Genomic DNA, 13,890 nt, shown 5'->3' with positions numbered 1-13,890 from the left:
ATAAATATGGAAGTCCTGGCAATCCAAAATGCTCCAGGATTCTCTCACCTTGCCTAAAATTGTGTTTCTGGGTGGCAGTTTACTTGGAAAGAAGAATCTTGGAATCCTTCTGAAGCACCTTTCCTCCTGCTTCAGCTAAACCAGATCAGGGAAGCAAGTCTCAAGCTTGGGTTACTTGGGTATCTACCACTTCTGGAAAAGGAGAAGCAAAACTACCAGCAAATTTATAGGGTTCAGAACTAACCTTTGATGCCTGGGACCCCTACAGCCCAGCCTTCACCTTTTTTCTAAGAAAACGGCCACACACAGGACATGTCCAAAAGAAGGAGTTGGCACAGCTGCCCACACAGGTCACCCAACAGAGTGACACCAATAATGTCACATTATTGTTAACCACCCAGAGAGAAACCTTATAGAATCATAGAATCACAGAACTGGCTGGGTTGGAAGGGACCTCAGAGCTCATCAAGTCCAACCCTTGATCCACTCCCACTGCAGTTCCCAGCCCATGGCACTGAGTGCCACATCCAGGCTCTTTGGAAATATCTCCAGGGATGGAGAATCCACCCCTTCCCTGGGCAGCCCATTCCAATGGCTGAGCACCCTCTCCACAAAGAAATTCTTTCTCATGTCCAACCTAAACCTCCCCTGGCACAACTTGAGACCTCTTGTGCCCTCTTGTCTTGCTGAGAGTTGCCTGGGAAAAGAGCCCAACCCCCCCCTGGCTCCAACCTCCTTTCAGGGAGTTGGAGAGAGTGATGAGGTCTCCCCTGAGCCTCCTCTTCTCCAGCCTCAACACCCCCAGCTCCCTCAGCCTCTCCTCAGAGGATCTGTGCTGGATCCCTTCCCCAGCCCAGTTGCCTCCTTTGGACCTGCTCCAGCACCTCAATCTCCTTCCTGAGCTGAGGGGCCCAGAACTGGACACAGGACTCAAGCTGTGGCCTCCCCAGAGCTGAGCACAGGGGCAGAATCCCTTCCCTGGACCTGCTGGCCACGCTCTTCCTGAGCCAGCCCAGGATGCCATTGGCCTTCTTGGCCACCTGGGCACACTGCTGCCTCCTCTTCAGCTTCCTGGCAATCCAGACTCCCAGCTCCCTTTCTGCCACTCTGTGCCCAGCCTGGAGCTCCCCATGGGGTTGTTGTGGCCAAAGTGCAGGACCCGGCACTTGGAATGTTGAACCTCATCCCGTTGGGATCAGCCCAACTCTCCAGTCTGTCCAGGTCCCTCTGCAGAGCCCTCCTGCCTTCCAGCTGATCCAGACTCCCCCCCAGCTTAGTGTCATCTGCAAATTTGCTGATGGTGGACTCAATCCCCTCATCTAAATCATCAATGATCTAAATCATCAAACTGAGTAGAGTTTTAGAAGAATGTAGTTTTCCCAGTGCTAGGTTGCTCCATTCAATCATTTTTCCATTAATGTACCCAAGTTCACACCTTTCAGGTCAATGAAATTGGACTAACCACAAAAACAAACTCCTGTTCAAGATGTATCCAGCATGCACACCATGTCCCTTCTGAGACTTCACCAGAGGGATCTTGTAAAGGAGTTAAAACAAGGATGCTCCTCTCCTGTATTCCAGAAATGCCACTACCTCATTTCTCTGGTGGCTTGGAAGAGCATGGACACAGCAGGGAAGACAAAAAGGAGAATTTCTCCACTCTGATCTGAAAGTAATGAGATTTATTTGCATTTGGTTCACTGTCCAGATCCTTACAGGTGATCCTGGGCCTGATCTGGTGAGCTGCTAGGAAAAAAGACCAAACAAGTGAAATGGGGAGGGTACAAAAAGCCAGATCTTGAGTCAACCAACAGCAGAACAAAAGCATTTTACACCAGCTATAGGTGCCAGGTCTCTGCACTGTAACATCTGTACAAGCAGCACTCAAGCTGCTATCCCAAACTTCTCACAGGAATACACAGAGGGAATCCCACAATCCTAAATTAACAGCCCCATTTGAGCTCCAGAAACAGCAACAAAGACTTAAAACCCGTTGACAGGAGGCTTCAAAGCTTCTCAAAGGCATTCAGTTTCTCCTCCATAAAAATACCCTTCTCCCTACCCCCATATCTCCCAGTACCACTGGATGCAAAACCTTCTATGTTAATTTCCTCACCTGAAAAACATCCATATTTCTGTCTTAATATTCTAATACCATCCATGATATATTCAGAAAACACTTCAACAACAGTTTATGCACTTAGCCAAAAGAGCCCTTCAGAAACTGTTAGCCTCTGGATCTTTCAGAACTCTAAACCATATCATTTTATTGATTAACATTACATCTTTATTCTGCAGAAGGGAACTGCCTTCTCAGCACACATTTATCTCTCTTAAAGAAAAAAAAAAAGGCAGGATATAACAGATATACAAAAGCTGTTGTCATTGTTTTGGTTTTTTTACAATCATTTCTGAAATCTCAAACACAAAGTGATGCACAGGATAGCAATCCCACACATTCCATTCATGTCAGACAAAAGGAACATAAAAAACCAAACGTGCAATATTTTCATCCTCTAATGAGGTAAGAATTACTTTCTTCCCAACAGTTCTTCCTTATTAAGAAAAACTCAAGACATCTACAGATCCTCCAACTGTTACTCAAACTCTAAGCCACAGAAGTCTTCCAAGCATCTGCTGTGTTTTATGCTCCATGGCAGTTTAGTTCTCCTTGAGTGGAATGATTTATTACCATATAACCCACGCCTCTGATGAGATTATGCTCCTAATTTGTGCCTTCTTTGCAAAGAGAGGTCTCCTCAAACCCAGGCTTCAGGCTGAACGTGGTGAATCTCAGTTCAAGTGTGACCTTTACAAGGCAAGGGAAATGTTAATTCATGCTCACCTAAGTGGCTTTAACCCTACTTGAAGATTTTCTAAGGCTGCCCACTCCTCTGTCATTGTGAAGTTTCAGTGCAACATTGTCAAGACAAAAAGCTCTTCAGTGTGGAGGAAAAAAAATAATAAATAAATGCATACAGCCATCAGTCAAAGCTGAAAGAGAAAATCCAAATGCTAATATCAGCTCTCCCTGGTGCCTTTTCTTTTTCATGCCACTTGAAAAACAATGGATTCGCATTTTTAAGGGACTTCAAACACAGATCACAAGGCTGAGAATGACAGGGCCAGAGATTAAACACTTCTTTACCCACTGAACAGGTAGAAGACAAGGCAAGAGCTGCTGCCTTCCCACTCACCCTCAAGCTATGTGTTGTAATTTGCCACAGCCTGTGATATTTAACTGCTTTCTGGAGATGTCTCAGCTTGAAGGGGATAAAATCTGCAGAAGAGGCAAGAAGGCAGCTCAGTATCCATCCAAATTTCCATTTGACTTCTTTTTTTTTAATTAGAATTATTTACTCTATTAAGCAGGAGAGATAAAAGCAATGTTTCAGCAATGTATTTGTGGTCTTGCTAATGAAGTTGGTGAAAATAAAGAAATTAAAAACAAGGAAACAAGAATATGACCTGCATTAAAGAAATGGATCTGGACAAGCTTCTATATGAAAAGTCAGAACTTGCTGAAAAGTCCAAATGTCAGCAAGACTTCAACATAAATGTAAGGACCTAAGAGCATCTGAGAACTCTACACTGTTTCACAGGCCAGATGTTAAATAATCACAAGATACACACCATGCCACCATGCAAAGTAAAGCAACCACTCCAGTCAGCATATAAATATTTTATAAATCTCATTCCAAAAGTCTGTATCCTCTTGAAGGACACATATTGCAATTTTGGCTAATCTGGTAGCTAAAGGTCCTAAAAGAAAAGTATTAACATCATCAGGTCAAATCCTTAGCCAGGTAATTGTATTCACCTAATCCACATTCCCACTGGATATTTATTTTTTCTTCATTTTACAGCCTGACTCCATGGTGTTGCTCAACATCTTGCAATTGCCAAACCCTGATTCAGATGGCTGTAAATTTTAAACAAGAGCAGAAGTGCAGGGCCCTAAATGTGGGGAACCAAAGGTGCACTGAAAAGTCCTGGCAGCAACCCAAATCCCAACAGGGGGGCAACCTAAAATCATTCCTTAAATGAGTCAAAGAGACGACCCTGCAGTAAATAATGTAAATATTTAAATATGCAGTAAATAAAGTCAGGCAGGGCTCAAAAATAGGATTTTGGCTCCAGATGATTAAAATCATAGAATCAAAGAATCATAGAATTAGCTGGGTTGGAAGGGACCTCAGAGATCATCAAGTCCAACCCTTGATCCACTGGTGCGGTTGCTAGACCATGGCACTGAGTGCCACATCCAGGCTCTTTTTAAATGTCTCCAGGGATGGAGAATCCACCACCTCACTGGGCAGCCCATTCCAATGCCTGATCACCCTCTCCATAAAAAAATTCTTTCTGATATCCAGCCTAAATCTCCCCTGGCACAACTTAAGACTGTGTCCTCTTGTCTTGTTGGAAGTCGTCTGGGAAAAGAGCCCAACCCCCCCCTGGCTCCAACCTCCTTTCAGGGAGTTGGAGAGAGTGATGAGGTCTCCCCTGAGCCTCCTCTTCTCCAGCCTCAACACCCCCAGCTCCCTCAGCCTCTCCTCAGAGGATCTGTGCTGGATCCCTTCCCCAGCCCAGTTGCCTCCTTTGGACCTGCTCCAGCACCTCAATCTCCTTCCTGAGCTGAGGGGCCCAGAACTGGACACAGGACTCAAGCTCTGGCCTCCCCAGAGCTGAGCACAGGGGCAGAATCCCTTCCCTGGACCTGCTGGCCACGCTCTTCCTCAGCCAGCCCAGGATGCCATTGGCCTTCTTGGCCACCTGGGCACACTGCTGCCTCCTCTTCAGCTTCCTGGCAATCCAGACTCCCAGCTCCCTTTCTGCCTGGCTGCTCTCCAACCACTCTGTGCCCAAAATGCTACAAGAGACAACATCAGTACCATCCACTTAACAACCTAGGGGCCCTTTTTCAGTCTTTCAGGTTGTTGGAACTCACTGCCATCAGTGCAGCACTGAATATTTCTCAAAGCAGAGTAGATTGTCAGAAACCAGACCTGTTCATGCCAAGCTGAGAGAATCCTGATCCCAAACAGAATGGTTTTAAAGAAGTGGTTTACTACAGAACTTTCCACAAAAGCCCGAATTCCAGGAGAGTGTGAAGCTCTGGTATGGAGAGAAAGGAAGAGCAGATTATTTCAGATCACAGGAAGAAGAGGACTTGTTTGACTGCATCACAGTTATTTTATTGCTGGCTGTACTGATGAAATGTTCCCACTAACCTGCTGAAAAGCAAAGTGTGATTTATCTGTGCAGCCTGGGACACAGCTCAGTGGAAACCTGAGGAAATCACTCCAGAAAGTTTTGCACTGGATGCTACAAGGCAAAAAAGAAGCCACTCTCCAACATGAGGTTAAATTAAGGAGAGATGTTTCTTTTATTCACCCCTGAATTCAGATTATTTAATCTAAGTTACCACAAAGTTACACCCAATTAGAAATAAAACATATGAAAACACACAAGGCAGATTTTAATGCTTATCAGGACTTCATCTCATTGCATCAAGCTGAGATGGCTCATTACCTCCAAAAGCCTCCTGAAAAATAACTCCAGGACCTGATAAAAAAAACTGGATATTAGAGTTCACAGGCATCAACATTTCCTACCTATTCTCTTTTAAACATTTCCTACCTATTCTCTTTTAATCTGGATAATGCCAGATAATTCCATCATCTTTGCAAATTCCTCAGAAAGTCCTCAAATTCTTCAGTCACCCAAAACTGAAAAAAAGCTGTAAATAGGGACCTTGAAATTCAGATTGCTTTCCAAACAAGGGACTGGGAGTCTCAAAAAACCTGAGGGTCCCTCTGCTGAGAACTGTAATAACACAACCCAAACCAGACCTGGTTAGAGCAGCCTCCCAGCAACATGAATAAGACTGAAGCATCTTTCTGGGGAGGGATTTTATGAAGTGAGCACTTTTTTTCAGTGGGCTTCCTCCTTTCAAGAGCATCAGACTGCTGATGGATAATCCAGGCTGACCCAGAATACATAACAGATTCCACCCTCTTTGACTTCCAGTTGTTGAGAAGCTCCTCTGCTGATCCAACAACTCAATGCCCTTATGTTTTTGGGTTTTCATATGAAAAAAAAGGACTATGCAGTATCTGACAATCTGTAGCAATAGTAGATCACTAGAGGTCTTTATGCTCTGAAGGGATGAGAACAGTGCATGGGGCCAAAAATAAAAGCAAGAGAAACTTGAAGTCAAGACTTATTTAGAAGCCCTGAACAAGACACACAAACCCAAATAAAATAATCCAAGATTTCCTTCTATACTTTTAGTAGCTTTATGGTTGAACCTGTATCTTTAAAGGTCTTTCCCAACCTTACTAATTCCAGAATATTGCCATGGCTGAAGGCTGGAGTGTCAAGACCATCTCAAGGAGCAAAGCACAGTTGAGGTGTGCTCCTTGCATAAGGTCCAAGCTGTGAAGATAAAGTGAAGGTGCAAGTAAAGAGAGAACATGACTGCTGCTGAAAAGGATTCAATAGCTGCAGGCACTGCCAGGTAAGACCCAGGTAAGAAGCTGCTTAACGTGGCTGCTAACAACAATTAATTTCACAATATTTGCTGTCATGAACAATTTGGTTCAAAAAAATGACTTGTAATCAAAAGAACTGGATGGTCATTTAAAAAAGCAAGGAGGTGATGGCTGATTTCCCTCCCACTTGCCAGGATGCTCAGTGGCACTCTCTGAAGTCACAGCAGTCAGCAAATACTGATTGACTCCCAAAATTGACTTGTTCTGCCTTAGCCTGCTCAAAGTGCCCAGCACAGGTCAAAGAAAAGATTTCGTAGCCCAAGCCTGACTTTCAACACCTTCCATCACCCTGAGAAGTGAGAAGAATTAAGTGGGAGACATAACACCTTCCTACCCCTCACCTTAAATCCTAAAGTGCTCTCCAGAAGTGACAGAGATGTCCTGGTTCTTCTTGTCAGACCCTGATGATTGGCCAAGGTCAGCCTTTAAAAAAGGATAATTTATGTCCTCAGATAGAATCACAGAATTGTTCTGGTTGGAAAAGATCTTTAAGGTCATCAAATCCAATCATTATCCCAACTCTACAGAGTCCATATCCCTCAGCACCATATGAACATGGATTTTAAACACCTCCAGACATGGTGATTCCACTACCCTGGGGCAGCCTGTTCCAATGTCTGACCACTTTTTATGTAAAAAGAATAGAAAAAAGAATTTTTTTTCCACTCTAAACCTCCCCTGGAACAACTTGAGACTGTTTCCTCTTGGTTTATTTCTTGTTCTTAGTGAGAAGAGACCAACCCCACCTTGCTCCAACCTCAGTTCAGGGAGTAGGGGAGAACCAGAAGCTCTCCCCTCAGCCTCAACAAAACCAATTCCCTCAACCACTCTTTCTAAGGAGGTTTCCAGACCCTTCCCCAGCTCCATTGCTCATCTCTGGAGAAGTTTCAACACCTCATTGTCTTTCTTGTAGGATATAGGCCCAAGATAGCACCAAAAGATCAATAAAATAGTTGAAAAAACACATGCACCACGTGGTCACTCAAAGGAACTGAGACCAAGTGATGTGTTTATTAAAATTACTTCCTGTGGAAGCAATTTTTTTTTAAATATTATAAAAAAAAAAATTAAAAAACCAAAGAACAATAAAAAAACACTAAAAGAGTCCCAAAACCTTGATGGGAAAAGGCAAATTAAGCCCAGGAAAGCAATGAAAACCTGTTGCTGTAAACCAAATGCAAAGCCAGGACAAGGAAAGCTCTTTGCACAGCAAGGAGGGCACTAACAAAGCAAAAGGTCTCCCCTCTGTCTCCACTTTTAGGTATCTCTCCCCTCTTTTTGCCTCCTTCCAAATTCACCGTTGCTTTAATAACAATCTCAGAGGCAAAAAAAAAAAAGAATAAATCAAGAAACAAATTATTTTCTTACACATAATCCTCCTTTCACTGCCAAGAACCTGACCCCAGTTTGATAATCTCATTCCCTGCAAATCAAAATGCTGGAAATTTAAGCTTCCTAGAGTGTTAATTGCAGGCCTGCTCCATTGCTAATCAAAAAATTGGATGTTTTGCATGAAAATGCTCCTCTAATTAATTCTCAGTCATAAAACACCCTGGTTTTAATAACCCCTTCTTGATTGGATAGCCTTTGAAGAGACAGCACAGCTAATCCTTTAAACCCAAAAAAAAACCCCACACGCAGAGGAAATAATAAGTGGGCTTACAAGGTCTGAGCTGGATGATTGCATTAACACTGTCAAACCACTAAAAAAAAAAAAAAAGGGGGATTCTCTTCCCTCTCCTCCCCCACAAACCCCAAGCTCAAAGCAAAGTGTGATCCCAAGCATCACAGGGAAGCAGCTGCATGACAAGAGGTTCACAACATCAAATTCTCCACCTCCTCAGCACAACCAACCTGCTGGTTCTTTAACTGGTTGAATCTCCTTTTCTAAAGGTTTTTTTTTTTTCTTTTTAAACCAGGCTTGTCCACTCCTCACAACATCTCCTTTAACCAGCCCAGAATTATCTTGCTTCCCCCCCCTCCTTCCCTCAGCCTGACAACGACTGATCATACACATCTCTAAAAGGTGCTGAACTGAATTTTCATTATCCAAAGTGTCAAGATTTGTTTTTGTCACCACTGAGCACAGCTGACTCCCTCCAGCAGCCCTTTGGTGAATCCAAATGGAACAAGACACCTACAAATAACCACGTGTCCCCCAGACCTGGCCTCACATTGTGCCCTTGTCACATCAGATGTTGTCTGCTTCCACTGTGATTCCTTGGCATCAAAATCTTAATTAGCAGAGTTTCTCTTTGAGTTCCTTAATTACTTAAAACCTTCTGGTGAGGAATTTGCAGGCTTGGACTGAGCTGTGATGAAAAACATACTGGTGTGTAACCCAAACCCACTCCCCAATCTTAGATCTGTATCCTAGAGATGTTTGGTGCTTTCTGTTCCTGGACAACAAGAAAAAACCTCCTCAGATGTTCTACTAATAAAGAAGGTTAAAAAAAAAAACAGTATTTACATTGTCATGACAACAAACCTTTGCTTCACAGCCAGATTTGCCATCCTTTGCTGGAGGTGGACATTATTTGCCTTGAGTTTTGCAGACCTCCTCCAGGCTCCCTGGAATCCTGCTTCATCTTTTGAACTTCCAGAACTCAGCTCAATCTAAGCACCAATAGTTATGCCTGAACCATTCAGCCAAGGTCCAAACCTCCTGCAACCCAGGAGACAGACAGACAGCATGAAGAGACCTTCAGATAAGAAAGATCATAGAATAGAATGGTTTGGGTTGGAAGGGACCTCAAAGCTCATCCAGTCCCAACCCCTGCATGGGCAGGGACACCTCCCACCAGCCCAGGGGGCTCCAAGCCCCATCCAACCTGACCTGAGACACTGCCAGGGATGGGGCAGCCACAGCAATCCTGGGAAATTTATCCCCAGGATAATCTGTGTCAGAGCTGTGCTTGGGTCACTTTTCTGTCATCTGAGTCTTTTCAGCCCTGTCCCCTTCTGCAGGGTCAGAACCCCCCAAGTGGCTCAGTTAAATCAGCTGATGGAAGGACTGAAGTTCTCCCATCTTTGGGCATCCTGATGGACACTGGATGCAAGGAGATCCAAATGCCCCTGGGTTGTGCAGCTCTGAAACACTCCCTGGAACAGCACTTGGGGCTTTTATATCTCACTTGGAGACAGACCCCAAAACCATATTTTCATAGAATCCTGGAATGGTTTGGGTTGGAAGGGACCTCAAAGCTCATCCAGTCCCAACCCCTGCATGGGCAGGGACACCTCCCACCAGCCCAGGGGGCTCCAAGCCCCATCCAACCTGACCTGAGACACTGCCAGGGATGGGGCAGCCACAACTTCCTTGGACAACCTGGGCCAGGCTCTCCCCACCCTCAAATTCAACAATTTCCTCCCCATCTCCAACCTCAATCTCCCCTTTCTTTCCAAGTTTTAACCCATTTCCCTTCTCCTCTCCCTACCCCCCCGTGTCCAAAGCCCTCCCCCAGCTTTCTTGGAGCCCCTTCAGATATTGGAAGGTTGCTCTAAGCTCACCTGGGAGCCTCCTCTTCTCCAGGCTGAACAACCCCAATCCCTCAGCCTGGCTTCCCAGGGAGGTGCTCAGCCCTCTGAGCATTTGAGTGGCTCTGCTCTGGACACCTTCCAGGAGCTCTGTGTCCTTCTGCTCTTGGGGACTCCACAACTGGACACACAATAAGATAATGCTGTACAGTGTAGCTGGCAAAACCTAAAAATCTTATACTATGTATATATATAATTGAACTCTGTCCATCTTTGAAATACTTGAGTGTTGCATACTTAGAAACTACAAGAGACTCCTGCATTAGATTTTCATTTTGGATTTTAAAAATTAAATTTATATACTGCTCCACTACTCCCACCAAGAGAAAATGAACTGTTTGGGCACTTGAAATCATCCCTGACAAGCTAAAGCTTAAGAAAAATGAAGCATAAGGAATTTTTTGAAATAGTAAAAAGTGTGCTGCATCACAGAGTTCTGGACTGAAACCATTTAAATAACTTCATAAAGAAATACAGAATTTTTGCTGTTTCAGTTGAGCACACAGAATGTGCCCAGCAGTTGAGGGAACATTGCTCTGGGGCATGAATTTCACTCTCTCTGAAGCCACTTAACACTTCCCTGCTCTCCTTCTACAAGTGGCCAACCTTCCAGTGGCAAGAAGAGTACAAACATCTGCAAGATGCTCACGTTGCAGGGTCAGAGAGGACACAATTTCTCAATTAAAAAAAACCCAAGCAAACAAACAAAACGTGAAAAAAAAAAAAACCAGCACAAAAGCCCTGGGAGGCAGTGATTCCTCAGATTTATACATGTGGACATCAATACCATTAAGTATTCAGACTCAAACCAGTTCAATTTAATCAAAGGCTGAAATTCTGGAATTCTGCCTGGAATTCTGCTGCCATCATCCTCCCCAGGCTGATGCACTGCATCTCACAGCTTGCACAGCTACAATCCAAATAAAATCCCACTCTGAAGACACCAAGAAGTTTAATTAATGCTGAAGTGCACTGAGCTTCCAGGGTGAAGGAGCTAACAAGCCCAAATTTTAAGAGGTGCTGAGCAGCTGTGGAGCCCATTAACATCCAGGGGAACACCAGCTGCTTGGGAGCACTGAACATTTCATTCTTATAAACCACCCAGATGTCCAATTCCAGCAATGCTGACCTTGAGATGAACCACCAGGGCCTGCACACACAGAGATAAAGGAGCAGTTGGATGCTGTTTTCCATGCTGATCAGCACTCTGGAGGCTCTTTGGATTTTCACAGTGTCAAAAAACATCTTTTCCCATCTCTACAGTTAAACTGGACTGAGGTTGTGGTTATCAACAGCACAATATACAGCTCCATGAATTCCCTGAAACAACACCCAAGTATCCAGGAGAAGCCAGAGCTCACACACCACCTTGTGATGCAGGAAATAAATTCTATCAACCACAGGGTGGATCTTAACAACCCTGGACAGAAATTTCCAGCCAGCAGCACAATGCATGGCTGCTGGGGACACATCTCCTGCCCTTGGTGATCTCCTCTTCCTGATCTTCTGCACACACAAAGGCTGTTCAGGAGTAAGGAAGACCTGAGACAGGGCAATTCCTGGAATAAAGATCACTGATCAGGGTTATGAGTCCTTTCATTTTTGTTGTTGACTTGAACTGATTTATTTTTCATGTTTATTTTAAACTGACTGGCAGAGAAGGGCAACCAAGGTGGGGAGAGGTCTGGAGAACAAGCCCTATAAGGAAAGGCTGAAGGAAATTTGCAGATGACACTAAGCTGGGGGGAAGTGTGGATCAGCTGGAAGGCAGGAGGGCTCTGCAGAGGGACCTGGACAGACTGGAGAGTTGGGCTGATCCCAACGGGATGAGGTTCAACATTCCAAGTGCTGGGTCCTGCACTTTGGCCACAACAACCCCATGGGGAGCTCCAGGCTGGGCACAGAGTGGCAGAAAGGGAGCTGGGAGTCTGGATTGCCAGGAAGCTGAAGAGGAGGCAGCAGTGTGCCCAGGTGGCCAAGAAGGCCAATGGCATCCTGGGCTGGCTCAGGAACAGCGTGGCCAGCAGGTCCAGGGAAGGGATTCTGCCCCTGTGCTCAGCTCTGGGGAGGCCACAGCTTGAGTCCTGTGTCCAGTTCTGGGCCCCTCAGCTCAGGAAGGAGATTGAGGTGCTGGAGCAGGTCCAAAGGAGGCAACTGGGCTGGGGAAGGGATCCAGCACAGATCCTATAAGGAGAGGCTGAGGGAGCTGGGGGTGTTGAGGCTGGAGAAGAGGAGGCTCAGGGGAGACCTCATCACTCTCTCCAACTCCCTGAAAGGAGGTTGGAGCCAGGGGGGGGTTGGGCTCTTTTCCCAGGCAACTCTCAGCAAGACAAGAGGGCACAAGAGGTCTCAAGTTGTGCCAGGGGAGGTTTAGGTTGGACATTAGAAAGAATTTCTTTCTGGAGAGGGTGATCAGACACTGGAATGGGCTGCCCAGGGAAGGGGTGGATTCTCCATCCCTGGAGATATTTCAAAAGAGCCTGGATGTGGCACTCAGTGCCATGGGCTGGGAACTGCAGTGGGAGTGGATCAAGGGTTGGACTTGATGAGCTCTGAGGTCCCTTCCAACCTGGTTGATTCTATGATTCTATGAACTGGGAATGTTTAGTTTGGAGAAGAGGAGGCTGAGAGGAGACTTTATTGCTCTCTACAGCTCCCTGCAAGGAGGTTGCAGGGAGGTGGGTGCTGGGCTCTTGTCTCAACTGAACAATGATAGAACCAGAGGAAATGGCCTGAAGTTGCACCAGGGGAGGTTTAGACTGGATTTGAGGAAGATTTTCTTTACTGAGAGTAGTCAGGTGTTGGGATGGGCTGCCCAGGGAGGTGGTGGATTCAGTATCCCTGGAAGTATTCAAGAACCATGTAGATGAGGAACTTCAGGATATGCTCTGGTGGGTGGTACAGATATTGAGATATATATATATATTAACTGGGTGGATGTTAACAGTTGGACACAGTGATCTTACAGGTCTCTTCCTTTCCTACTGGGAGAATTCTGTGATGTCCAGAGTCCACCTTCTGCCCCAGCCCCACACAATGCAGACACATAAACCCCTGGCAGCCAGAATCCAAGACATACAAATGTGCAAGGGAACTGTGCTGGTGAAGGCTGCTGGATCCTATAAAAAGAAATCATTGCAGATATATGCAACACACAAGGTGGGTGTAACATGCTCAGCACAATGAAATTAAAACAAGGATTAGTGCTTTTAAAAAAGATTTCCAGAATATGAATTTGGAAATCATACAATTAATGAAGTTGGAAAGACCTCTTCTTGAGATGATCATCTCCAACCATCAAGCCAACTAAACCATGGCCTCAAGTGCTAAGCCCACATCTTTTCTGAACACCTCCAGGGATGGTGACTCCCCACCTCCTTGGGCAGTCTGTTCCAATGCTAGGACACTCTTTCCATAAGGAAATTTTTCCTAAGACCCAATCTGAACCTCCCTTGAAACAACTTGAGTCCATTTTCTCTCATCCTACCACCAGACATGCTCAGACACTATCCAGAAGATTTGGATTTGTCTTAATTTTTGCTTCAAACCATGTTTTCCAGATACCAGGTACACTCAATTTAATGAGTTAAACCTCCAGGCCCCTGCAGACTGCCCTCCTGCCTCACTGTGCAGCCTCAGTGACAACCTCCTACAGTCCTTGATCTCCCTTAATGACAAGAAATGACATTTTTTTTTGCCCTCCTGCCTCACTGTGCAGCCTCAGTGACAACCTCCTTCAGTCCTTGACCTCCCTCCATGACAAGAAATGACATTTTTTTTATTCCCAAGAAACTTGGTG

The 13,890-nt window shown here is 45.1% G+C and overlaps 1 protein-coding gene across 6 annotated transcripts in view; it reads right to left on the bottom strand.

The window, feature by feature from the left end:
* EXOC4 (exocyst complex component 4) overlaps positions 1–13,890 on the bottom strand; it is a 441,701-nt gene that overhangs the window by 293,873 nt on the left and 133,938 nt on the right. The window contains exon 10 of one of the 6 annotated variants that reach the window (XM_071734228.1): positions 11,602–11,633. The exons of the other annotated variants lie outside the window; for them this stretch is intronic. Coding sequence (XP_071590329.1) covers positions 11,617–11,633 — 17 coding nt within the window. The 3' untranslated portion in view covers positions 11,602–11,616. Of the gene's footprint in view, positions 1–11,601; positions 11,634–13,890 lie in introns of those variants that run through there. 6 annotated transcript variants of the gene reach the window in all.

The sequence above is a fragment of the Heliangelus exortis genome, chromosome 1 (genome assembly GCF_036169615.1).
Source record: "Heliangelus exortis chromosome 1, bHelExo1.hap1, whole genome shotgun sequence".
Taxonomy (NCBI): domain Eukaryota; kingdom Metazoa; phylum Chordata; class Aves; order Apodiformes; family Trochilidae; genus Heliangelus; species Heliangelus exortis.
Note: the sequence above shows the minus strand (reverse complement) of the source record. Positions and strands in the feature narration are given on the sequence as shown.